The sequence below is a fragment of the Piliocolobus tephrosceles genome, chromosome 2 (assembly GCF_002776525.5).
Source record: "Piliocolobus tephrosceles isolate RC106 chromosome 2, ASM277652v3, whole genome shotgun sequence".
NCBI lineage: Eukaryota > Metazoa > Chordata > Mammalia > Primates > Cercopithecidae > Piliocolobus > Piliocolobus tephrosceles.
In genome coordinates, this window is record NC_045435.1 from 89,896,354 (window position 1) to 89,922,855 (window position 26,502).

Below are 26,502 nucleotides of genomic sequence, written 5' to 3' on the forward strand. Positions count from 1 at the left end.
TTTTTTTTTTTTTTTTTAGTAGAGATGGGGTTTCACCAGGTTAGCCAGGATGGTCTCGATCTCCTGACCTTGTGATCCGCCCATCTCGGCCTCCCAAAGTGCTGGGATTACAGGCTTGAGCCACCGCGCCCGGCCCGACATCTCTATATTCTAACCCTCATTTCGGTTTGGACTCTGAAGAGTCTTTATTTTCTTGCTAGCTTACCCATGCATTTAAAATCATAATTTAAAAAAAACCTCACATTTGTAGGTATCTTTAGCAATAAGGTTGGTTAGGGTATCTTGTCTTCCATACTGCAGGAAGCCAAATGCTGAGAATTGACATTTTCACATTGTTTTAAGTTGTCTCAGCTTTGAACAACAGTATATCTGTACACTGATGTAGGTTTTTTTATGTTCTTAGGCACAGTTTGTTACTTTTTTCCTTAAGTGTCTTTTGCATTCTTCATTAGATTATGTCCTGTAAATCTTGGTGTTCATGATGTTTTAAAAATAAATACAATTGAGTGGTTTTTCTGATTTATAAAATTATCCGACATTACAGAAGAGTGTAAAGAAAGTTTTAAAAAATCATAAGAAACCCACTATCAGCAGAAATAACAGCTATGACCTTTTGATATATGTTATTGTAAACAGTATTCTTATCTGTAAACCCATGTTTGCACAAAAAGAGGAGAATGGGTTTGGATTTCAAACAGCTCACTCTGCAAGCAGGATTTCAGGAAAGAAAAAGATCAAAGGCAACGCCTTAGAGGCCCACCAGGATTTAAGGGGAAGGCAGAGGAGGGGATGGGGAGTTAGGGTCAGAGTTAGCAGGAAAATGAAGACAGAGGCTGGCGTGGTCCGGTGCAGAGCTTATGTGTCACAGAGCTCATCCTGAAGGGCGGGCTCAGGCCAGGGATGCCCTCCTGCTGCCATCCTTATGCCCTCCCTCCTTTTCTCTACAGGTTGACTCTGGCAGCTCCCTTGTCTGCCAAATGAACAAGACCTGGATTCAGATAGGAGTGGTGAGCTGGAGCTTTAGCTGTGGCCGGCGCCACTTCCCAGGTATCTACACCAGCACTGCCCGCTTCTCCCAATGGATCAGCACTGAGGTCGCTGACATGAGGTTCATCAGTAGGGCTGGCCCTGCCTTCCTGTGCCCAGTTTTCCTCACTGGCTACATTCTGCTGGGCTCCTTGGGCTCCCTGTGGCTCCTGTGAGCAGTGTTTCAAGGACAGTCCCTCCTGGAGGCTGCTTCTCCCTCCCCTCTGTTCTACCCTCAGAAGTGGAGATGAGAGGTTGCATAGGATGGCAGGGCAGAGTGAGGGGGAGGGTCTAAGAGCCCCTGTTACTTTCTGTTGTTCAATGAAGATGCTTTTGAACTTTGAGCCACTCAAGTGATCATCTTTCTTCCTGACTTCAGTCAGAGCCCTTCACAACCTTCCTAACCCCCAAGCAGTCCTGGCTGTTCTCTCAAGCTCAGCCTTCTCTGATAACTTTATGCCATGTCTGTCTTGTGCTTGTGTGACCCTGGGAGACTGTTCCCCTCCCTCTTCTTCCAAATGTGGGACTGCAGCCCCTTCTTAGTCATCCCAGCACTCCAGCAATCCCCAGGTTCCCATGACCCTCCCCTGGGTATGCGACAGACACTTTCCCTCAGGCCTTCCTGCGAGGCCTGGCCTCTTCTCAAGTAACTCACCGTGGCCAGATCACAGACCCAGACCCAGAATCATGGACCATGTTCCAGAATCCACTAGCCTCTCCTAACCCCTCCTATCCTTCTATGGGTCTGCAGAGCCTGACCAATTCTTCCTCCTTCTCTGATGGAGGTAGGTGATGTGGGGACAGGGCAGAGTGCCTGCCTGGGTGATGAATGTGTGAGGTGACTGCGCCTTGAGCTCCCGAGCTGCCTTGGTGACCTCCATTAGACTCTGCAGTGCGAGCAAGGCTGGCTGGAAGTGGCCAGGCTGAGGACAGAGCCCTGCCCCTGTGTGAAGAATGGGGGGCTGTTCAGACCTGGTGGTCCTCAGGTGCAGAACAACCAGTCACCCCTATCTCTCAGGGCACTTCAAGGGTGTGATTTACTGTCTTTTCAGATATTGGAGCATGGAGTGTCCAGCTCAAGGGTGTATCCCAAGACCACAAGCCCTGACACATGTTAGAATATCCTGGCCTGATTTAACTTTCACCTTATCTTAGAAAAAATTATTTTCTTGTAGAGATGGGGATGCTATATTGCCCAGGCTGGACTCGAACTCTTGGGCTCAAGTAATCCTCCTGCCTCAGCTTCCTGAGTAGCTGAGAATAGCTGGGACGGGGGCATGCCACAATGCTGGATCACCTTATCTTCTATAAGGCTAGAATTTTCCAACAGCTTTGAGTCCCCCACATGACTTTTTAAATGTATTACCCTCCTGCGTCACTGAACCATCAATGTGTTCCCCAAACTGTAATGTGCAAAGTGACCTCCTCATCCCACAGTGGCGCAATGGTAAGCACCAGTGTTCCTCTGTGGAGGGACCCTTCGCCTACACTCTCTTTCCTAAGCAGATGGATCTGTGGGGCAAGGGCGTCTGCTGAATGGGGTGGGGGTAGGGTGTAGTTACTTAGAATGAAGCAGTCTTTCAAAATCATTATTTAAAACACATCTATCTGCTTGATTTCAGTTCCTTGGGCAAAGCCCCACTGGAGGGGCTGGAGGGAAAGTAGGGTCACTTGGAGATCCTGGATGCCAGCCCCTGAGGTTTGGTTTTCATCTCACTGCGGGAGGGGTAACGCCATGAGCCAGTCCAGGGCAATGGGCTACAGGGGTGAGAAGGTCTGAGAATCGGCGGAGATTAAGTTGAGGGACTCCAGGAGACTGCTTGGACCCCCGGAGTGAGGAGAGGGAGGGGCCAAGGAGGGAGGTCAGCTGGGGCGTACCCAGCCCGGGAGGCATAAGGGAAGGCTGTCACTAGGGGCGCCCTTGCGAGTCAGACAGCAGGAGGGCCGTGGCGGGTGGCCCCTAGGGGACGCCAGGCAGGCGGGGCACTAGGAGCATCCCCATCCAGCTCACCTGAGGCCGCGGCGTGCGGTCAACAGGGGGCGCCGTCGTGGGGGCGGAACTGGGAGTGCCTTCCGGAGAGACGCAGTCGGCTGCTACCCTGGGATGGGTCCCTGGTGCCAGAGCCCGGCCTGCGGGCAGCGCCCCCGGAGGTCTGCCCCCTCCCGCGCTGGTTCCCTGCTGCTGCTGCTGCTGCTGCTGCTGCTGAAGCCTGCGGGTGAGTCCCTCCCGATGCCTACCCCACCCGCCCAACACGGCCCTCGCCTTCCACTTCTAATCCTCTTGGCGTCCTCCGCAGGTTGCTGGGGCGCAGGGGAAGCCCCGGGGGCGCTGTCCACTGCTGATCCCGCCGACCAGACCGCCCGCTGTGCCCCCAAGGCCACCTGTCCTTCTGGCCGGCCTCGCCTTCCCCAGCAGGCCCCGACCACCCAGACACTGTCCTCGACCACCATAGCGACCCAATCCTCAGTTTCTGAAGGCAAAGTCGACCCATACCACTGTGAGTACCGTAGACTCCGTGGGGCAAGGAGGGTGACAGAGGAGTCTTAAGGACCTTGACTGGGGCTAGGGGAGCAGAAGGGACGGGGGGCGGGGAGGGGAGCAGGATAGAGGAGCGCCTCCTTCTAGAGGTGTTTGCCGAGCACTAAACACCTGTGGGCCAGGCCTGGTCCTGTCTGGAGGCCCAGAGCTCTGGGTGTCTTGTCCTCACAGGCCTCCCCTCCTGCTGAGGTAGAGGGAGGAAAGTCAGAAGGGCCTGGGGCCGGCTGTGTGTTCCTGCCCGGCCTGAGCTGGCTGTGGGGCAGGTGGCCTCTCACCCTGCTCCAGGCCCTGACCCATCATGCCTCTAACCCAGGCTCCCAGCCAGGGACTTCCGGGATCTCTAGCACAGCTTTCGGGGCCAGGCTGTGTGAGCCTTCTTGTGGTGTCTCCAAGGCGCACACGTAAGATGTTCTGTTGCCCAGTGGCTTTCAGAGACCCACATAAGAAAGGCTTGTTATTTTGGGACTCAGCACATAGCATTTAACTGCCACAGAGAGTCGCCCAAACAGGACTTACGGTACCCCGTGCTGTGCATGCCGACATTTTCTTGCCTATGTTATCCTTTAAAAAGGCTGGTCACGGCCCACTTACGTTTACAATCCACGAATCCATTTGGAAAACACTAGGAGTGGGACTCCTGGGATGTTGGATACGTGCATCTTCAATATAGAAAAACTGTTTTCCAAAGCGGCTGCAGCAGTGAGCACTCCCGCTGCCGTGGGTAGGCGTTCTGGGTGACAATCCTCACTGACACTTGGTGTCACTGATGTTGCGTTTTTGCCAGGCAGGTGGTACAGAGCAGAATCTCATTGTGATTGAAATCTGCATTTCCAGACTGGAGGTAGTGGGCCATGCCTGTAATCCCAGTGCTTTTGGAGGCTGAGGCAGTAAGATCACTTGAGGTCAGGAGTTTGAGACCAGCCTGGGCAACATAGTGGGACTCTATCTCTCCAAAAAATTAAAAAATAAAAAAATTAGCTGGGTGTGGTGGTGTGTGCCTGTAGTCCCAACTATTCAGGAGGCTGAGGTAGGAAGATCATTTGAGCCTAGGAGTTTGAGGTTACAGCGAACAATGATCATACCACTGCACTCCAGCCTGGGTGACAGAGCAAGACCTCATCAGAGGAAGAGGAAGAGGAAAGAAGAGACAAGAAGAGGAAAGAAGAAGAAGAAGAAGCAGTCTGCATTTCCTTGCAGACTAAGGGCGGAGCAGCTTCTGTGGTCATTGGCTGCTGGGATTTCCTCCTTGGGCTATGCCCATTTTTCTGTTGGGGCATCCACTTTCCTCTTACTGAACCACAGAAAGGGGTTCCCAGAGGAGGGAGAGAGCTCTGCTTTGGCTAAAGTAAGGGACATGGTGAGGGTGGAACCAGGTGGAAATAGGAACAGGTTAGTGAAGGATCTGATTAGAGCTGAGAGTGTGTTGGGGATGGCAGAAGGGCCATTGGTGCACTAGGCTGGTCGGCTGGGGATGCTCTAGGGCCCGGGCTGTGGGAACAGGGAGAGAGATATCTGGGCAGTGCTCGGGCCCTTCTGAGGCGTGAGACCCTAGTCCACATGTGGACAGCATCATTCCATGGTGACAGGTGAAAAGGGAGCACCCCTGGATGGGTGCAGGCCAGTGGTTGGAGAGGCAGGAGGTCAGGCTGGGGAAGGGGAGGGGCAGGGAAAGATCCATCCCTCATCAAGCTCTCACCTTCCTCCTCAGCCTGTGGCTTTTCCTACGAGCAGGACCTCACCCTCAGGGACCCAGAAGCCATGGCTCGACGGTGGCCCTGGATGGTCAGCGTGCGGGCCAATGGCACACACATCTGTGCGGGCACCATCATTACCTCCCAGTGGGTGCTGACTGTGGCCCACTGCCTGACCCGGTGAGTCGAGGTTGAATTGGGGTGGGTGGAGAGGCATTTGGAGCTGCTGCGGGCCCAGTCACCTCCTCCCTGCCAGCTGTTCTGGCGGCAGTGGCGGCAGTGGCAGCAGTGGCAGCGCTGCACTCTGCAGAGCCCCACAGTCCCAGCCCCAGCCTTACCTGGGCTCCAAACAGGGGGAGGCTGAGTCCTGAAAATTCCTTCAGGGCTCCAGTCTTTTGAGTGTCCCACCCTTTGCTCGCCTCGCCTGGCCTCTCAGTCCCGTGCAGTCATTCCGCGGATGGGAAATGGAAGCTCAGAAGCCATTTGTCTAGCCTTATGCCTCCTCTCCATGGGAAGAAGCTCCTAGTTCTTTCATTTCACCCTCTTTGCACCCACATCCTCGTTCCTCCCTTCAATCAACCGTCTCTGACACTTCTTTGAGCACGGCCCTGGCCTGGGCACTGGGGGCAGAGGAGGGATACATCATTCCTCCCAGCTTGGTGGGGGAGACAGAAAGGAAGATAGATACTCACAAGGGTGCCTGGTTGGTGCGGGGACAAAAGAGGGCGTGTTCTCATGTTTTGGGGCCAGGAGTGCTGGCTGTGAGAACTGACCAGTGAAGTGTGTTCCAGGCCTAAGGGCCAACATACAGACTCCAAGGGGTACCCCAAGGATGCGCAGCTAGAGAGCCAGGCCATGGTGCATTCCATGGAGCTGGAAAGAGTGGCATTGCCCCCTCCAGGGCACAGCATGGGGTGAAAGAGTCCATGCTATGGACTGAGAGTAGAGTTTGGAACCAGAGAAAACCGGGTCCACGTCCCTTCCACTGCCTCCTAGCTATGCAGTCCTGAGTGCTTCATTGGGCTTCTCTGAGCCTCAGTTTCCCCCTCCATAAAGTGAAGGGTCGTGAGGACTGGATCACAGAGTGAGTGTGCAGGGCCCTGTTCATGTCTGTGGTGAGGAGTAGGCTCAGGGGGCTTGAAGTGGGTGGGTGGCCCTGCCTGGATCTTCTCGGGGGGCAGCAGAGTGTGGGAAGGCCTGGGCCGGAGGCTGGGGCCGGGGGCCTGGAGCTGATCATGGCCTCCCTTCGCGGCCCCCCAGGCGTGATGTTATCTACTCAGTGAGGGTGGGGAGTCCGTGGATTGACCAGATGACGCAGACCGCCTCCGACGTCCTGGTGCTCCAGGTCATCGTGCACAGCAGGTACCGGGCCCAGAGGTTCTGGTCCTGGGTGGGCCAGGCCAACGACATCGGCCTCCTCAAGCTCAAGCAGGCACTCAAGTACAGCAAGTACGTGCGGCCCATCTGCCTGCCCGGCACGGACTATGTGGTGAAGGACCGTTCCCTCTGCACTGTGACGGGCTGGGGACTTTCCAAGGCTGACGGTGAGTCAAAGCCGCCCCAGACCAGGGCGGGTGCTGTGAGAAAGGACGTGGTTGCAGGCCAGGGTGCCACCACAGATGGAAGTTTCTGAGGTACCTTCCCCAGGGAGCCTGCCACTCCCGGGACCTTCCTGCCAGGCTCTCATCTCTGAGGTCTCCCTTCCCTTGAGGATCTCACAGGGAGCACCTCACTGCTGCTCTAGCCTCAGGGGACCGTGATTGCCTTTGAATCCTGAGCCAGGCCAGGGCATGTAAACAGAACTTCCTCGAAGGCAGAGAGGCACAGAGTAATACCTCACAGTCCACACCCGCTGCCCAGGCATCGGCAGCTTGCAGCAGAGTACCTGAGGTGGGGGGAGCAGTCTTCTGTGCTGTAAAATGCTGCCCAGAAGGCCCACATGGCCGGCTCGGAGCAGTCTGCACCTGGAGCTCATGGTTTCCCCTCCCCTCAGTGGGCCTCAACTCCTTGTCATCCCAATTCAGGAGCAAGGCCCAGAGAGCAGGTGTGTTTTCTCAGGGACATCCAGGGGACCCTAGAACTGTCCACTTCCTTCAGGGGGTCCCCAACCCATAAGAGAGATGTCCTTCCCTATGGCCTCAAGGAACCAACTTACTCTCAAAACAGCCCACGGGGGCTTCAGCCCATGTGGGAGGACCTGGGGGTGACTTTGTCATCCCTGCTGTGGCCTGTCTCCTGTCTCCCAGGAGCTTAAGCCACGGACAGGGACACACTAGTCAGAGAGGCAGGAGGAAGCAGTGCCTGGGCTCCATGGAGGGGTCTGGGATGGCTCAGCAGGGAAGAGGCCTGTGGAGGAAGGGATGCTTGAAGAGAAGGAAGGTTTGGTCCCTGAGAGACTTGGCAGGCCCTCAGGAGGGAAGGAGGGGTGAAAACCAAGAGGCCGAGTGTGGTGGAGGGAGTGTGAAGGGCCTCAGTGGCCTGGGCTCTGCAGGAAGCCACAGCAGGCCCAGCAAGGCTGGGTTGGGGGCAACCTGCTCCAGGGACTCTGTGTTGAGGGCCCTAGATGGGTACGGGCTAGAACGAGGGTGGGGGTGCATGGCTAAAGCAGAAAAGGTGAGACTGGGGAAGAGTGGAGAGAGGACGAGGCGAGGCTGGCGGCAGTGGGCAGCAGTGAGTGGCTGCGCCTAAACGGGGCCCTGTCCCACAGGTATGTGGCCTCAGTTCCGGACAATTCAGGAGAAGGAAGTCATCATCCTGAACAACAAGGATTGTGACAACTTCTATCACAACTTCACCAAAATCCCCACTCTGGTTCGGATCATCAAGTCCCAGATGATATGTGCGGAGGACACCCGCAGGGAGCAGTTCTGCTATGTGAGCGGCCTCTCCTCGCTCACTCGCCTTCAGGGGCACCTGAGGGAGCGGCATCTGGGGAGGGAGAGGGGAGTGGTGGAGGATGGGTAAGGGAAGGGAAAGGGGTGGGCAGAACTCGGGGTGCGGGGATGGAGGATGTAGGGGGAGATTGGGAGGAAACAGATGGGGGCTAGGAACGGGGATGGTGGTTGGAGGTGAGAGGAATAGGGGGTCCGTGGGGAGCTGGAAGGTGGGTGTTAAGAGGTGGGGGATGAAACCCTTTGAGGAAGGTCTCCTGGGTCTGGAGCACTTCTCGCCTATATTGGCACTGGGGGACCGTGGAGGTGTGAGGACATCCTGCCTGTCCTGGAGCTGGGTCATGTCTCTGGCCTCACCTGGCCTCCGTGACCCTTACTCCCCCAACCCTTCCCACAGGAGCTAACTGGAGAGCCCTTGGTCTGCTCCATGGAGGGCACGTGGTACCTGGTGGGATTGGTGAGCTGGGGCGCAGGCTGCCAGAAGAGTGAGGCCCCGCCCATCTACCTACACATCTCCTCCTACCAAAACTGGATCTGGGACTGCCTCAGCGGGCAGGCCCTGGCCCTGCCAGCCCCATCCAGGGCCCTGCTCCTGGCACTCCCACTGCCCCTCAGCCTCCTTGCTGCCCTCTGACTCCGTGTGCCCTCCCTCACTTGTGGGCCCCTCTTGCCTCTGTGCCCAGGTTGCTGCGGGTGTAGCTCTCACAGCCCTGAGAGTCAGGGTGGAGATGAGGTACTCAATTAAACATTACTCTTTTCCATGCCTCCTTATTCCTGGGCCTCGAAGGGCCCCGCCTTTCCTGGACCTGCTATAGTGGGAGTCCACAGGTGAACCAGATGAGGGTGAGGTGGGGAACTCCAGGCAGTTTACACTGAAAATTGCAGAGCCTCCAGCATCCGCCCCCATTCAAAGGTTTGGGGTGGCTCCCACAGAAGGTGGAGGGGGTGTGAAGGGGTGATATTAGGGTCAGATGATCGAGGGCCCTGGAACATACCACCCAGGCTGAAGCTGGGGCTGCCAGGACCCAGCTGGGGTGCAGCTGTCTGGGTTGGAAAGTGGGTGCTCTTTCTGGGATAACTGTGGGAGTCAGGCTTTCCTTAACTTTGGTTGATTTCTGACAAGAGGCTAGAATATAGCCTTTCATTGCCCCAAAGAGCCATAGTGAACTTTGACCCTTTATCCCTGTCCCCTGTCTGGAGACAGTGGAGTCAGATGTTATTCCAACCCTCAGCAGCCAGGCCTGCCCATAAAAGGCTCGTGGTGGCTCCATGTCAGGGGGAGGGCAGGCGGAGCCCAAGCCTGGACTTCCCCCAGTCTTCAGCAACTGCTGCTTTGTGTGACCCTGAGTGGCCCCTACCCCTCTGGACTTCTGCTGCCTGGTCGCACAGGAAAATTCTGCATAAATAGAATGGCCTTTGTCACCCCTATGTATGAGAAGCCCATGGGTTGGACTCCAAGGGCAGAGGTTAGTCAACTGCCTCCATCTGGTGTCAGAGTCCTCAGCTTCCATGGCGGGGCCTTTTGCCATCACTCTGCCCCTCACTGCTCCTAAGACCCCATGTTATATATATGGGGTCCTCATCAGCCTGGATCACTCTCCTCCCTGTACGATGATGATCCAGGTCCAGGTCAGGAGCCAGGTTTGACTCTTTTGTGTCCCCAGCACTGGGCACAGACCATCACAGGTCTATTGAAAGTCATGAATGCAGCCTTGTGAACTCAGCACCCAGAGAGCTGGCGGCGTCCCTCCGGAGTCCTGTGCCTGCCTCCGGGGTGGGCCCAGGTCACTGCAGCTGCCCCTCAGCCTCTTGGCTCCCATTTCTCCCTCTATCTCATCCTAATTCAGGCTGGGAGAAGAGTCAGGGAGGGGACTTTAGCCTGGTCTGAGCCATCTGTCACTGACTGCCCATCACCCTCCACATAAATGCCCCAGGAATAGCGCATCCTGAGGGGTCATCTCAGGAGGCCGTTTTCTAGGCCTGGCTCTGAGAAGGCACTCAGCTTCATTCACAAATCTCTGCAGGCTGCTTTTCCAGCAGGCTCCCCTGGCTCAGGAACCTCTGGTGTCTCGAGACCTTAGTGTTCAGGCCTAGGTTTCAGAGCCTTAGTCTGTTCGATGCCATCTGGAAGCACCTCTGTGCGTCTTCCCTCCTCCAGGTGCTTCTGGTCAGAGATGCTTCTTTTAGGTGCCCGTAGTGGGAAATAGTAGAAGAGGAAGCTGCAAAGGAGCTGGCACTGTTATGATCAGCAGGTGGAAGGCGCTGCTGTGATCTCCTAGGGCCCTGGGACCTCCCAGAACAGCTGGGCATAGCAGGGGCCACCAGAACAGCCCGAGGTCCCCCTTGGCTTCTTAAATATACTCTGATTCCCAAAAGGGTCCCAGATCCCAGCTTTCTTTCCTGCACCCTCTAGCCCACTGACCTTAGCTCTGTGTACCCCTGACCCAGCCCTGCAGCCCACAGCCCCGAGCTCGAGCCCCTGGGCCTCATGCCGGGCCTGGCAGCAGCCTCAGCTTCATCACAATGTGTGAAATGATGGTCGCCCATTGCCTTGAGCTTGGTGTCTGCTGGGCTGGGGGTTCCATTTCTGAAGCCACCTCTACTCACTCCCTTGAGCTGGATCCCTGCCAGGCTTGCGGAAGTCTCCTCACCATCAGGGCTCCTCCCTGGCCAGACAGAGTCCCTCCTGCTGCCACAATGTCCCCCACTGACCCTCTCTGCCTCCTCATGGCCAGTCTGGGTGTGGCCTCACACCCTGACCCATGCACTTCAGCCATTTCGCGCCAGAAAGGGTGGCTGAAGTAACCCCTTATCCTGTTACTCCTTCACAGCCACCGCCATCCCTGGCAGAAAGGGTGGGAGAGAGGCAGGTCTGGGTGGGGAGAGCAGTGTATCTCCAGAGGGACAGTGGCACCGTACCACCTCTGCCGAGGCAGTACCCGTGTGGGTGGGGCGAAAGGAGCCAAGTCTGGGCTAGGGGGCAGGACACCTACTAGATTGTCTGGTTCCTGCCCCTGAGGGGCCATGAGGATATAGCCATGGGCCTCAGCTTCCCTCTATGACCACAGCCTCAGACCAAATGAGCTCAGAGTCCAACATTCCCGGACCCTGGCCACAGCTTGAGCTTCAGGGCCTGCTCCCAAGCTGTCCAGGATGTCTTCATTTCTCTCCTTTCTTCTTCTTGGCCTCATTCTTCTCATCCTCCTCTACCTTGATGGCCACTGTGTCCACACTGTCCTTCTTCTTTTTCTTCTTCTTCTCCTCTGTGGGGCAGGGGAAAGAGACCATGTGATGGTGGTGAGACAAGGTCCTGGGGTCTGACTGTCCCGAGGGGAAGAGCCCCAGAACCTCCTACACCCTGCCTTTTCCTTCCTTCTTCCTACCAGGGAATAGGCTCATCGTTCTATTTGCCTCATGCCAACCAGTTTCTGTGCTCTGGTCTCCAGGGGCCCCTCCCTGAACCTGCTGTGGTTGGAGCGGAGGAACAGGGTGACTCCAGGCAGCAGGGCTGAGGAACTGTCTGGCATAGCAGGGCTCGAGCCAGGGCCAGCTCACCTCCTGGGACTTCTGTGAGCTCATTGAGGGGTGGCACAGTCTCCAGCTTGTCTGTGTACATCTTGGCTGCCTTTCGCTGCAGGTACCGGGCTTCAATCTCCTTCCGGGTCCTTGGCACCCGACAGTTGAAGACACAGCACAGGGTGATGACTGTAGGGAGGACAGAGTAGGCTTGGCTGGGGCTGGGGTTCAGACTCCCCAGGAATGGCACCCGCCTTCCTTCAGGCCCGCCCCCATTCACCCACATGTGTCTCACCCACCAAACTCTGGCAGGAGGCTCAGCATCTTGACAAGACCCCTGTGGACCGTATGATGACCAAGGTGGCTTTCCTAAGCAAGGCTGACTTCATGGAGCTGCACAGGCCCCCATGCTTGGAAGGGCCCCTGGCTAAATTATGTCACTAGTCCTGGTCCTGAGGGTCTTTCTGACTAGACTGAGAGTCACTGGAGGGTAAGGCAGAGGTCTGCACCATGACTTCAGCCCTAGCTTCCTGGGGGCCATCCAGCACTTCCAACCCAGGCCTCTGGGTGTGCAACTTAGCTTCTCCTCCCCATGCTACTGAGAACTGGGCCAAAGCTGCCTCAGTCATGAGAGGATGTGGCTCTGCATGTCCTCCTCAGCCTCCCAGGACATCCCTGGGCTCTCCCTGGCTACGGCAGGAGCCATGAGAGGGCACAGACCCTGCCCTGGGGCGTTCACCTCAGACGGAGTTATTTCAGGAGTGGTTTTCCGGCTGAGGGCAGCTGCACCCACGCCAGTTGGTCCAGAGCATGGAGCTGGCCTGTCTAGTGATGGGCAGGGCAGGTCAGGGTTGCCAGGACCTGGCTCGACTGAGTTTATTTTTCTAAGGCCCCCACAGCCTGACCACCTTGGCCCCAGTCCTAGGGGAGGGGATGGAGCTGGTTCCTATTATAAATCAGATGACCAGACATAAGTTCCTGGCAGACTCCTGGGGGCAGAAAGGCCCAAGGAGGATGAGCTAGGTCTATTTTGGGGAAGATGGATCAGATCTATGTGCCCTGGACTGGAGTACCTTCTGGGGTCATTTTATGCAACCAAGGCAGAACCCCTTCAGACAAATATTGTGGTCCCACTTGGTCTCACCCAGGCTCAGAATAAAAGAAAAAAAATCAATGAATGAATGAATGGGATGATCTCAAAGCCTTTGCTTCTGGGAACAGGACTGGACTCTAGAGTGAATGAATTGGGGAGCCAACAGCATCCAGGCATACACTTGGAGGAGGGTGCTGCACAAGGCCCCAGCTGTAGATCTGACTGTCCGGGGGTGGACCTGAGTAGACAGCAGGTCTTATCCAAGAAGCTGGGTCCTGGATTTCTCCAGAACCTGTGTCCATGCCTAAGACCCAAAGCTGGTACCCAATCCTAATCCTTTTGGTTTAGGCCACCTCTTCTAGCCACCCACCAGGAACCTCCTTGGGACCATGCCCGCTCAGGCTCCATGCAAGCTGGTCCTAGGCCCTGGGAGGCTGGGGCTTCCAAAGGCGCTCAGTGGGCAGCTGATGGCAGCCAGAGCAGGGCTCAAACACCGCCCCTCACTTCAGGCCTGCCCCACACAGCCTGGCCTGGTTGCTTCTCTTCAAAGAAGCGAGACACAAAGAGCTTTGGGTCAAGTTCCAGGGCCCAGGCAGAGGCTTGGGATATAAGTCCCTGGGTCTGGAGGAGACCTCCAGGGGCACCCCATCTAGCCCCATCCCCTTTTCCTGCAGGGCTTTGAGGGCGACGCTCCAATAACAGCTGCACCACCTAGGCCCAAGCAGACTGGGAAGCAGGAAAAATGTCTCCCCCCAGGAGAGGGAGCTGTGTTATCCCCACTGCCTAGATCCGGCAATGGAAGGTAACAAGTGCTGCCTGCTGCTCAGGCGTCTTGGGACTATCCCTTACCCTTTCTAGGAAATGGGGTTAGAGATGGTCTGTGTGGTTGATGTCCGAGTGCTACTTGGGGTCTGACACTGCAATTTTCTCATGTGGCCCCAGGCGCCTTTGTTGTGTCTTGAGGCCCGCAGTGCTCTCCCTGCTGCTCCCTAGACCTGCATCCTAGGCTGTGCCTGTGGCTCCTGTAGGGCAGATGACCTCCCAGCCCTGCAGCGGGCTGTTTCCCTCTCTGGACACCTGGCTGAGGTTGCAGGCACACCTGTCTGTCTGTGGGGCCTCCACGAAGATGCCTGACTGGTTCTCAGCCGCGGCTGGGAACAAAGCACAGGCTCTTGCTCAGATGGGGGGGGCGGGGATTTTCTGCAGGGCAGATATTTTCTCTTGGGATGGCACTTCTGGTGCCAGGAGAAGCACATGCAAATCAGATGTCATGTGTTCCTTGGAGCCCCTCACATCTGGGTGGGCTCTCTGTCGACCACCCAGCTTTCTGGGGCTCCCCATCCCGGGACAGCTCCGGCTGGGGCTAAGTGCAGCTTTCGCCTCCCCACCCAGGTTGCACTCAGCAAATGTCCAGTTGGGGTCATTTGAGACCCTGCGTGAGGCTGCATTTCCTCCAGTCTCTGCTTACAGTATTCCCTCTGCCCAGAATGCCTTTCCAGCCTCCCTTCCTGCAAAACCCCATCCACCCTCCCACCGGTCTGCAGCGCAGAGGACCCTCCTCTGTGACGCCTTTGCAGGGGAGTGGGCTGCTTCTCCCTTTACTGCCTGCATTCCCCCACACTCTGCTTTTGCCTCGTGGGAACCTCTGTCAGACTGTTTTGTGCCATGGCAGCCTCCCCACTCGGCCTCTGTCTCCTGTGTCTTTCTGTCCCCTTCCCCACCTCCAGACCTCCACCCTGAAGGGAGGGCTAAGGGGAGCAGGCCAAGCCCATTTCTGCTGTGACTTTGCATCAAGAAGCTCCCAGAGCCCAGGAAAGGAATGGGTTTCCTGCTTTTAATTGAGGCGGGTGTGAGTCATTCCCGGAAAATGGTATTTGACAAGGCAGGGATCGAAGCCTGGGAGCCACATCTGCTGGGCGTCTGGGGAGCCTCTAGTGGAGGATGGCCTTTTTGGGGCCCCTGGGTGTGGGCCTTTAAGCTGGCCAAACTGCAGGAAAAGCATCAGGAGGCCAGCCATAGGGAAAAATGACACGTCCTCGTCCTAGTCCTCAGTTCAGTGGAGTTCCCTGTAATTACCATAATTGCCATGTGGCTACCTCCCTGGGTCCGGCAGAACACTTCAGGTCACCACCGGCCTGTCAGCCCTCCACAGGGAGTTTGTGAGGATCAGGAGGTGCCAGAAACCACTGTGGGTCTCCTGCGGGTGCCTGGCCTACTTGCACTGCCCGGAATTGCTGCTCCGAGCCCTCCGGGGGGCAGGCGGTGCTGCGTTCCCACTGCAGTGTGGCGGAGAGGGAAGAGAACAGCTACTCACGGATGGACAACACGAACAGTGAAAAGATGCCCACCACGTGCCACAGGCGCATGTCCCAGAACACCACTGTCTCCTTGGTCAGCGGGGGCGGCTTGGGCTTGGGCGGGGCCGTGCTGGGCTGTGGGTCAGGAGAGAGGGGAGTGAGTTAGGCAGAGGCCAGCTGGTTGGAACCTGCTGAGAAGGGCCCAGGTCTCAGCAAACACTCAGCCCAAGCATATCAGAATCTCCTAGAATCAACTCTCTTAAGCATGCATTACCAACACCCTAGACCTAGGAAAGTTCCAGATTTAGAGCAAGAGAACTGAGCAGAGCCAGGGATTTGAAGTGGGAGGGTGGTTGATGCTTGGGGAAACCAAGACCTGGAGGAGCAAACATGGATGGCTTGTCCTGGCCAGGTTCAAGACCCCTATGAACACATCCTCCAACTCCAGTCCTGGGCTTCACCCAGGCGGATGGGGTCTCAGGACCAAGGCCAGAGACAAGGTAAGGCCTGGGGGGTGCTGGTTGACTGGCTTTGCTCTCACATCTCCCCAGTGAGGGTGAGGTGTGGAGCTAGGAGTCAGGGCCTCATAGTTCTGCCAGCTGGCCTGGACCCCTGCCAGGCGGCCTCCTTTGGCCGCCTACCCTACTAGGAGTCACTCTCTGAACAGAAGACTGCCAGAGTGTCCACAGGACAGGCACTGAATAAATAAAAGGCCTGCAGTGCTGCGGCGACACCTGGAGGCCAAAAGGCAGAATCGTGGCTGTAGCAAGCCTGAATGGAGCAGAGCCAGACACTCCCACTTTCCAGCGGGATGTGACCCTGCCCTGGGGGACTGAAGGGATAGGACACTGCCTCAGGGTCTAGAGGACACAGTCCTGCCCCAGGTCTGAGAGGACACAGCCCTGCTCCTGGGTGTCTAGGGGACAGAGTTCTGCCCAGGTCTGAGGGGAGACAACCCTGCTCCTGTCTGCCTAGGGGACATGATCCTGGCCCTGGGTGTCTAGGTACATGCTTCACCCTGGGTGTCTAGGGGACATGGCCCTGCCCTGGGTGTCTAGGGGACATGGTCCTGCCCTGGGTGTCTAGGGGACACAGTCCTCCCTAGGTCTGAAGGGACACTGACCCACAGTGTGGAATTTGAGTAGATCTGTCCCTGAGCAGAGATGGATATGACCCCATGTCTGTCACTTAGTGTGGCTGAGGGGTAGGGAGAGGGATCTGTCTCTGAGGGAGAGAGAACCCTGGGGCATATGAGCGAGATGTTGTCGCCTGATTACCAAATAAGGACAGACACGAGTAGTCCCTTCTGGTTCTCTGAGAAGAAAGGCAATCTGCAGTTCGACCATCCAGTCCTTCTTCCCCAGGTCCATAAACATGGATTAGGCATCTGTCATGAGCCAGGTGCTTCTTCATCTAGTGCATGCCACCCTTCAGCGTGGGTTGCAGAACTCAAGAGAGGATCAGTAACCTGTCCTAGGTAACCCAGAGGATCTGTGGTCTGGGATTGGTACCTGATTCTCAGGCTCTTTTCTCCTTGCCAGGGTGAGCTATTGACAAGATGACACCATTCCTCAGTACTGTCCCCTGGATATATGTGAGGGGTCAGACATGTATGTAAAGTTGGGGAACATGTGTGAGGTTGGGCACACATGTGGTTGGTATGCATGTGGGTGTGGTCAGGGACATGTCTGTGCCATTAGGGTTAGGGGCTTGGTGGTGGCAGCTGCCCTAATTCTAAGGCCCAATGTGTTGGCCCGACTGGTTGTATGACTGGAAGACTCTGAGGGCCATGGCAAAGTTCTCAGGTTCTGAGCCAAGGCAGCTCACTTCCTACACATTCTTGCCCCAGCCCTGATGTGGGTGGAGCTGGGCCTACTCTCACTGATAGGGGTCTCGGGTGGACGACAGCAGGTAACAGCCGGTCTTCTCCTCATGGTGGGCCCTGCTGGGGTCTGATTTCTGGAGCATGGAGGCCACCACCTCCTTCAGGGCCTCATGGGCTGATGGAGGGTGATGGTGAGCCACACAGGGCTGAGGTGGGTGGTGACATGGCCCCCAGCCCTGCCCATGTCTCTGCTGCCTCCGTGAGGGAAGAGCTAGGGCTTTGCTCAGGCTGTAGGCAGATGTCAGGCAGATGGCCTCCAAATGCAATTTCCTGTGATGAACTGGGAGAAGATGAGTTCCTGGGGGTGAGGGAGAAGGGTCTTTGGCTCAGAACTGACTTAACCCCACCCCCACCTTTCTGTCTGCACCGAGGCCAGCTCAGTTTCTGTACCCAGGCCTCAGGGCAGCCTGTGAGAGGCCCAAGTATGCCCCACGGGGCTCAAGCAAGCATAGCTCCCCTTACAGGGACACTGGAGCTGACACCTGACTCTAGCCCAGCTTCATGGTCACGCCCTCTGGGCAACAGCAGGGACATGCTACATCCGGATTCAGGGCTCTGTCCCTATGTCCCCATCAAACCATCCAGTTCAGGGCTGTGTCCCCCCATAATGACCTCCCATGGCTCTGTCCTCCCTATCCCACACTGTCCCCATGCCCCCGCCACTCAGGACTTCCCTGGGCACCTCTAACTGCCTCTGCATTTCTGTTTTCCTGCTCCTTCTGGTCCGCCCCTGCCTGCACAGCCTGCATCCCCTGCTCCTCCCTTGCCTGGGCTCTTGGGCCTTCTTCGGGTCTCACAATCCAGAACTCTAGGTCTGGTCTGCCAGCTCCCTTGTTGGCTCCCCTTTCAGGCTCAGCAGGAGTGGGGTACAAGGGGGTTAGGGAGGCTACAGATGGCCCCACCCTTCCTGGCGCCAGCCAGGCTCTGTCCAACCGCCCAGCCATCCTCTCCACCTGCTTCTGTGCTATCTCAGCAGCTCCTCCCACCTCTCCCACTGTGTGCCTGCTTCCAATTTACCCTCCTTTCAACCCAGAACTCATCCTGACTCGTCCCTGAGCAGAAACTTTCTAAAGCTCCCGGTTATCACCAGGACCAAGTCAGACTCCCCAGTCCCTGGGTCCTGCCCTGCCTGCCCCTCTGGACCTAGTGCTCCACATGGCTTCTCTGTAAAGGGTCTCCTCATCCTGCTGCCCCCGCTCTCCAACTTGGAATGCCCTCATCTCTATCTTAAGGCTATGTCTCCCCCTCCATTAGACAGGGGTCCCTGGAGCATCTCTGGAGATAGAGGCTGTTGCCTCCAGAAGACCCTAAATTCAGGGTCTAGATCTGCTCCATCAGACTAGAGGTCCAGAAAACCCAGGGCTGTGCACCTCCCTGCCAGTGAGACCAAAGGCTGGAGGATGGGGACCCAGGATCCCCCATCAGTCCGGGCAGGGCTGTGTCCCCAGTCAGACTGGGAATCCCTAAAGTCAAGGTGAGTCTCCCCCGTTCAGACTAATGTTCCAGAAATCGGGGACTGTGCCCTTCCATCAGACCAGAAACCCCAAGAGTGGGGCTGAGTCTCTCTCACAGCCTGGCAGGGCTTGGGGCAGGGCTGCATCGCCCAGGAGACTGGATCTCCCAGGGCAAGAGGAAGGGATCAAACAAGCTCCAGATCAGAAAGGCGCCCCCTCTCCTCCAGCGCCCTGCCTGGAGGGTGACAGCCTCCCCAGTCCCTCCGCGCGGCGGCCTCACCTCCACCAGCTGCCCGGCAACCCCCGCGAGGCACACCCCGAGTGCGGCGCCGCCCAGCACCCAGAGGGTCCCCGCGCCCGGCTGCCCCGCCATCTTCGCGCCACCGCGCTGCTTGCGGAGCCCAGGGACGAAGGGGCCGGCCGCCGGTCACTGCCCCTGCCAGTCGGCGCTCCGCAGCGGCGAGCTTTGGCCACGGGTAGTGAGCGAGCATCATTTATTCATCCTCAGTGTCAGGTTCCCGCGCCTCCCGCCCCCGCCATCGCTTGGGTGGAGGGCCCGCCCTCTCCCTCCCGGGAGATCGGGCTGCAGGCTCCCCATCCCTGCCCCCACCTTCCGCGCCCCCAGGGACACTGAGGCGGGGGTGGGCGGGAGGGAGGACAGGCTGGAGCCAGGTCCCTAATCAACAGGTCCCCCTCCCTTCTGCAAATGGGCCTCAGTTTCTCCATCTGGGACAAGGGAGTGGGGCTGGAATCTGCTGATCTAGAAGGCCCTTCCCATTCTGTCATGCTAGATTTCAAAAATGTACTGGATTTGAGTTTGGAGGGGGCAGAGCGGGCAGGTTGCCATGGTGACAGGCGCTCAGGGATGTCCTGGTCTTTCTGGCCTGGCTTCCTGCCCAGAGGCGGCTCTGGTCACCCTGGACACCAGAGCCGGAGAGCAGGAGACGGTATGATCAGAGCTGCCAGCCGGCAGTGTTACAGAGAGTTCCAGAAGAAGCCAGCCTCTTCAGCCCCACAGGACAGAAGTGGGCCGCCCCTGGAAGGGCTGGAAGACCATTTTCTGACCCTGACTGCCCTCAATCTCTGCCCCAGCCCGAACACTGACTCTGACTTCAGTCTAAGCAAGGACCCCGATCTCATGCTGAAGTTGACCCACACTGCACTCTAGCCCTGACCCCATGTTGAGCCTTGACAACTGAGGGACAGAAGGAGGTTCTGAGGAAATGTAGAGACCTGGGGGAGGGGCTGAAGACTTAAGAAGAGGAGTGGGGTGGCCTGGAGTTGGTAGACTCCTCCTCCCTCCTTTCTTTCCTTCCTTCCATTCTTATCCTGCTGCTGAGTGTTGGAAGAAGCAGTCCAGGTGTTGGGCCCCTGGAACCCTTATCACCAGGGACACTGGTGAAGGTCTGTGCAGGCTGGGGATGGCCCAGCAAGGCCTGCCCTGAGAACTGGGGAGACCTTGTGGCTCCAGAGCCCTGTGAGGTTCTGGCCTGGACATGCCATGAATGGGCAAGGACCACAGCAGCCTGCAGCAAGGAGCAGAGGGCCACCTGCGGTCACCAGCCAGTGTCAGGGCCTGGAGATGACAGCCAGGCAGGAAAACGAGAGCTGCTGGAGAAGGACGGTGGCCCGGGAGACCCATCGAGGAAACGCTCAACAGTGGGAGGCAAAATCCGGGGACTGAGTGGGTTGGGCCACCCAGTCCTCCCCAGGCATGCCCTGGCCAGGCAAACAGGAACTCTGCTAAAATCCAGATCACTTGTTACAGCACTCCAATCCCCACTTCCTCATGTTGCTGCTCACAGGCCAGGCTAGGGAAAGCCACACTGACCAGTCAGGGAGGTCACCCTTGGGACATGGGGTCAGGGAAGCTGGACAGGGTGAGGACTAAGTGAGCCTGTCAGTGACGCATTGAGCAAAGCATTACTCCTGTTTGTGTTTCTTATCCATGCAGTGGGGAGGGCAAGACTCCCATGACTGATGTGAGGATGATATGAATTAATGAATATGGGAGTGCTGGCTCTCCTTAGCAGGACAGGTAGCACTCTGCTGCTTACAGGCTCCCAATCACAGCTCAGCCAAGGGGAGAGCTATTTCTGTTTTCTGTAAAGTTCATCCATCCATCAAGAAGTAGGGCAAGCCCAGTGAATAAATCTGAAAGAAAATACAATCACATGCATCCCCCGGTGTCCCCTGAGATGGCCCCTGCTCTGCGTGGGTTCCACTTCTCTGCAGACTCCTGAACACAGCTGAGATCTCACTGTACACTATTTCTGTGTACTGTACCCTGGGTACACTTTTGTACCCAGAACTTTTTTTAACCAACTCAAGTACTCTAGATCCTCCTTGACCCCACCACAGCCAAATACTATCACACGGGCTTCAAAGTCAAACTGATTGAACTTAAATAGCAGGGTGTCCCAAGAGTCTCAGTGCAGTTTTAAGCTTTAATAACCTCAGAAGTATAAAATACAAATGTATAAGAGACACCAGTTAGCCAGGTGCAGTGGCTCATGCCTGTCATCCCAGCACCTTGGGAGGCCGAGGTAGGCGGATCACCTGAGGTCAGGAGTTCGAGACCAGCCTGACCAACATGGAGAAACTCCATCTCTACTAAATATACAAAATTAGCTGGGCGTGGTGGCACATGCCTGTAACCCCAGCTACTCGTGAGGCTGAGGCAGGAGAATCGCTTGAACCTGGGAGGCGGAGGTTGTGGTGAGCTGAGATCGTGCCATTGCACTCCAGCCTGGGCAACAAGAGTGAAACTCTGTCTCAAAAAACAAAAACAAAAACAAAAACAAAAAAAAAAAAAACACCATTTGAAAGTTTAAGTTTCCTTTTGTGCCTCTAGAAATTAAAGTCGGCTGAGTGTGGTGGCTCATGCCTGTAATCCTAACACTGGGAAGTTGAGGTGGGAGGAATGCTTGAGATCAGGAGTTTGAGACCAGCCTAAGCAATATAGTGAGACCCCTGTCTTCCTAAAAATAAATAAATAAATAAAAATAAGAAAAGAAAAGAAAAGAAAAGAAAAAGAAACAGGTCATTCAAAATTCACAAAGCTAAAGTAGCATAAAGAGAATTTAAACAAACTTTCAAAAAAATTTTTTGGGAAATTTGTAGCTTTATATGTCCTAACTTCTGAAGTTGCTAAAGCTTAAAACTGCACCAAGGTTTCTGGGACATGAGCATACTGACAGCTGTGAACCCTCAGGTGGGCTACCTCTCTGAGCTTTAGTCCCTCATCTGTAAAACAGATAAAATTCAGGATCATGGGCTGGGTGCAATGGCTCACACCTTTGGGAGGCCAAGGTAGGAGGATCATTTGAGCCCAGGAGTTCGAGACCAGCCTGGGCAACATAGCAAAATGCCATCTCTATTTTTTTTTAAATTCAGTATCATGCACCAGCATATCACAAGCCTTCATTAAATGCTAGTCATTATGATTATTATCACTCTTGTTAAAGGCTGTGTGATACTACACTGTATAAAAACTCAACAAAGACCAGGTGCGGTGGCTCACGCCTGTAATCCCGGCACTTTGGGAGGCTGAGGTGGGTGGATCACGAGGTCAGGAGATCGAGACCATCCTGACTAACACAGTGAAACCTTGTCTGTACTAAAAATACAAAACATTAACCGGTAGCACGTGCCTGTAGTCCCAGCTACTCGGGAGGTTGAGGCAGGAGAATAGCTTGAACCCAGGAGGAGGTGGTTGCAGTGAGCTGAGATCGCGCCACTGCACTCCAGCCTGGGTGACAGAGCAAGACTCCATCTCAAAAAAAAAAAAAAAAAAAAAGAAAAGAAAAGGAAAGAAAAAAACCTACCTTGTTGGATCTCTGTCCTATTGTTGGACATTTCCATTGCTTCCAATTCTCCAGTATTAAACACCACGTTAACGTGAACATCCTGAAAGTTAAAGTCGTTTTGAAAACTCTCTCAAACTGTATCTTTTCCTCTGCTCGTACACCAACACAACAATCACCCACACAGAAGTCTTCTGTGATCAAATGTGTGGGTTTTTTTCCCTAAATGCCAAGCAGCAGACACCAACTGAGTGCCTTCCAATTCAATTCTGATAGGATCTACCTGGAGATAGTGTCAGATCCCACAGATTGAGGCCTCAGTTCCCAAGACTGCCCACTCAGCCCCAAGACACTAGTTGCCAGTCTGGCCTCTGGAACTTCTGACCAAGCGGCTTCACGTTGGGGTTCCTACAACCTCCTCTTTGGGCTTCATTTGCTGGAGTGGGTCACAAAACTCAGGGAAGCACTGACTTACTTTTACTGGTTTACCGTAAAGGGTATTACAAAGGATACAGGTGAAGACATGCATAGGGCGAGATACGGAGGAAGGGGTGTGGAGCTTCCTTGCCCTCCTGGGCATGCCAGCCAGCCTCCGCATGTTCAGCCATTTGGAAGCCCTCTGAACCCTGTCCTCCTGGGGTTTATGGAGGCTTCATGACATCTGCATTCCTTCCTCCCAGAGTATAGGACAGGACCCTCTCTGCGGAGAGTCTTAAGATTCGCAATCAGAAAGGTGTGGGAAGATTAGGGTCCTGGCTTGGGGCAGGCGAAAGCAGGGCAGGAGAAGGTCAGAGAGATTCCATTTCCTGGGGCCTGCCCTGAGGCCCAACACATTATAGCCAAAGACTGTAACAAGGGCAATGGGAGCTATGAGCGAGGAGCTGAGGATGAAAATCAGTACCCAACACCACATGGGTTTTTTTCCCCCCATCTTTGAGGGACTTTACATCTCTGAGGGCTTTTCAGTAAGGAATTTAAGCTCATAGAGGGTTTATGCCCTGCCTAAGGTCACACAGGAACTATGGCCTCCAACTCAGCCTTTGCCTCCAACCCAGGGCACTGCCCAGTGTCCAGTGCTGTTTCTGCTCTTAGGAGGACCTCATCTTAGGAGGCCCCCACATCGCCCTGCACCCCAAAATCAGTTGGGCCCATCATATCTGGAGTTGGGGAGCTCTGGACTCCAAGTCCCCCAGCCTTGATCCCTGGAAGACAGTGTCCCCTCCATACATGGTGCTGTGAATGCTGGCCTGCAGAACCCTGCTTCTCCCTCCTGTACTATTTTTAGCTCCTGTGAGCTTCCTGTAGGGACCCAGTCCAGCCTCCAGGGCCTCTGGATTGGAAGCTATGAGCAAGGCCCAGAGGACCCTGTGGAATGTTCTCTCCTGGAGCCTGAAACTCCAGGGCTTAAGGTTTAGCTCTGGGGAAGCTGGGGGTAGGAAATTGGGACCCCCTAGTCACAAAGCTAGGCTAGGATCCAGGGACTCAGCCTAGGGTGGGGGCGGGAACTGGGCAGCCTAGGCCTGTGCCACAGCAGCTGGGGCCTGCTGGGAGTTGGCTATCCCTGACCTCACCGGCCCCAGGCTCAGCTCAGAATAGCTGTGGGGCTTGGCCAGGCCTGCGCCAGACCTGCGTGTGCTTGAGCACGTGCCTTGTGTACTAAGGCACTGGTGCACTCGGGAATGCGTGTGCATTATGCATGCAGCTTTGTGTGTGGCTGGGTGTGAATCTCGATGGCTCCAGAATCACAGGTGCCATTCACACACGTGTGTGTTCCCTGGAGCAGTGTGCAGGTCTGTGTCCCTGCGGATGGGCACACGATCTGCACACACGTGCCTCGGGCCGCCACTAGAGTTGTGCAACTTGGAGTCCTTGCCAGTGGGTTCGGTGGTGGATGGGTTCATGTGGACTGTGGAATTGTATCTGTGTGCAGTGAGTGTGGGTCGGTGTATACACATCTGTGGTAGGATTGGCCAGGGGCTCTTGGTTGTGTTGCAGGGGACTGAAGGCAGGTGGGCTCAGCAGAGGCTGTCCTTTGGGCACTACCAGAGGCCTTTACCTGACCCCAAGCCAAGAATGAGCTGGAAGAGAGGCTGGGCAGGTCTTGCCCCATTTAGCAGATAGGAAAACTGGCCTTGCAGTGTCCATGAGGTCACACAGGGAATGGGGGAAGGACTGGCCTGCTGCCCAGAGCTCAGTCAGCCTTCCCATTCCCCTAGATGTGGCTGAACAGGAAGTCTGGACTCTAGGGAGGAAGCCGTGGGAGCCCTTCCCTTCCTGCTTGGGCCCAGGCAGCACTGCCTTCCCTCAGCTGCACGTGCAGATGATGAGAGTGAGGCCTAGAGACACCTAGCATAAGATCAGATCTGTCCTGCTCAGGGCCCTGCCCCACCTGCCCCTGTCTGTCACTAGCAGTGAGGCCATATGCTCCTCCTGAGGCCATGGCCTCTCTCCAGCCCTTGCCTCCCTCCCAAGCCCCAGGGATGCCTGGTGGCCCATACCCATGCTCTAGGGGACCCATAGATCCTCTAAACCGTGCTCATCCCCGAAGGAGCCCCTTGAACCCACCATACCCCTCCTCTGAGTCCCACATAACGGTGAGAAGGAGGTGCAGGTAAGATATTTCACCAGCAGGGGCACTGAGCCACAGAGAGGCCGCACACTGCCTGTGATCGCACAGTAAGAGGAAGGCAGCACAACGCCCCATACCAGGTCTCTTTCCAGAATGTTCTCCTACCTCCCACTGCCCCACAGGCACACAGAATCTTGGAGGCCTGTTTAGAACCTGAAGCCTCAGTTCATTCCACCTGCTAGGGTGGTGGCTCTGCCAGGCTGTGCTGTAGACTCAGGGAGCCAAGTGCCCCAGCAGACAGTCTTGCAGGCCATCAGGGCTGTGAAGGGGGGTGGGGGCCAAGGTCCGGAGCCTGGGGGTGGAGGGCATGGGGAGGGAAGGCTTTCCCAGAGGGCCAGAGGGGACACCTCACTCACCAGAGGCCTCCTTTGAGGCAGCCCCCACCCACCAACACAGCAACACCTCTACCAGAGGAGCAGGGCCTTTGGGAGTGGAGTCCCTCAGGCAGCAGGGGGTGCACCAGGGGGCAAGAAAACAAGGCTGAAAAGGGGGAGGCCAGAGCTAGGACGGGCCTTGGCAGTGTGCGGAGGGATGGAGAAGCAGGAAGGGGCGCCTCTGCATGACTGGGACCCAGGAAGAGAGCAATGTGGGGTAAGAGGGTGAGGTCGCTGCAGCCTACAGTCACTCAGGCAAGGGTCCTAGTCCGGAAACCCTCCAAACCTAGGGTGATGGGCAGCTTGGCAGATGGTAAAACTCCCACCTGGCAATAACCCAAGGGAGCCAGGGGATGACCTTGGCAGGCCCCAGGCCCCCATTTACCTCCACTGGGGGGGTCTTCAGCCTGGCAGGAAGGGGGAAGCCTCCCACCTCCTCAGTAGGGGGCTGAGTAGGGGGCTGCTGGGCCACCCTTTTTGCTTTTCTACAGCCGTCTTGGACCCTGAGCCTCCTCCTCACTGGAACCTGGGTGCCACTGACAGCAATGGGTGACTAGCCTGGTGGCCAGAGGGGGTCCAGGCCGCTGAGGGGGGCCTTCTTTGTTACAGGTTTCAACTACTTTCTCTCCCGCCCCCCGGGGAGTCTGTCCCAGACCAGTCTTCAGTCACCCTTTCCAAGGTCTCAGGCCTTCGCACAAAACACACCCGGCCGGCTTCATGCTCTGCTAGGCCTGTTCAGACTCAGGAGTGGGGAGGAAAGGGGACTTCCCCAAGGTCGCACAGGAGGGGCGGCCGGCCGTGGACAGCCAGCCCAGGAGGCAGCAGGGCGCCTCAGTATACCCCTCTATCGGTCCCACGAACCCACACAGCGCTCCGCGTGTGCCGGCTTCTGTGACTCAGGGCAGACCGGTGAGGTCACGGGGCTGCACCACAGGCTCGCAGAGCGACTGACTGGCTGGGCGAGGTGGTGGCGCGGCGGCGGTCTCAGAGCCTTGCAGGGGAAGCGGGGGTGCGAGAGGCGAGCCTGAGTGTGCGCGTGGGTGCGTAGGGGGCGGAGGGGTCAAGTCTCCCACTTTTCCTCCCCGCGCCGGGTCCCAGGGGCCTCCGCATCCTGGGGGACACCAGAGGGAGAACTCAGGAGAGGCTTGGGGCGGGGGACGGATCAATGCCGCGCGCCACCTCCTCGGTGGCCCGCCCGTGGCCCCTGCAACTCCAGAACAACACCCGGAGGCGGGGCGGGGCGGGGCGGGGCTGGGAGAAGGGGGCGGGGCTGGCAGGGGGCAGGGTGGGGGTGCGAGCTC

General features: G+C 56.5%; 3 protein-coding genes across 4 annotated transcripts in view; 2 read left to right on the top strand and 1 right to left on the bottom strand.

Moving 5' to 3' along the window:
• Positions 1 to 1,368, top strand: part of LOC111555376 — an 18,529-nt gene extending 17,161 nt beyond the window's left edge. The window contains exon 4 of the mRNA XM_023231364.1: positions 948 to 1,368. Coding sequence (XP_023087132.1) covers positions 948 to 952 — 5 coding nt within the window. The 3' untranslated portion in view covers positions 953 to 1,368. The remainder of the gene's footprint in view (positions 1 to 947) is intronic.
• Positions 1,369 to 3,114: 1,746 nt separating this feature from the next.
• On the top strand, positions 3,115 to 8,802 carry PRSS50 (serine protease 50). The gene is made up of 6 exons (XM_023231821.2): positions 3,115 to 3,242; positions 3,324 to 3,524; positions 5,274 to 5,436; positions 6,517 to 6,800; positions 7,964 to 8,130; positions 8,545 to 8,802. Exons 1-6 carry the CDS (start codon positions 3,131 to 3,133, stop codon positions 8,779 to 8,781), a joined length of 1,164 nt encoding a protein of 387 aa, XP_023087589.1. The 5' UTR covers positions 3,115 to 3,130; the 3' UTR covers positions 8,782 to 8,802.
• Positions 8,803 to 10,132: 1,330 nt separating this feature from the next.
• Positions 10,133 to 26,423, bottom strand: TMIE (transmembrane inner ear). 2 transcript variants are annotated; one of them, XM_031935219.1, is made up of 5 exons: positions 26,063 to 26,423; positions 25,587 to 25,759; positions 15,071 to 15,188; positions 11,703 to 11,852; positions 10,133 to 11,410 (listed from the first exon to the last, which is right to left on the bottom strand). In XM_031935219.1, exons 3-5 carry the CDS (start codon positions 15,120 to 15,122, stop codon positions 11,307 to 11,309), a joined length of 306 nt encoding a protein of 101 aa, XP_031791079.1. In that variant the 5' UTR covers positions 15,123 to 15,188; positions 25,587 to 25,759; positions 26,063 to 26,423; the 3' UTR covers positions 10,133 to 11,306. The 2 variants fall into 2 exon arrangements, with proteins under 2 accessions (XP_031791079.1, XP_023087553.1); XM_023231785.2 differs by lacking the exons at positions 25,587 to 25,759; positions 26,063 to 26,423 and adding an exon at positions 18,673 to 18,920.
• Positions 26,424 to 26,502: the final 79 nt, after the last annotated feature.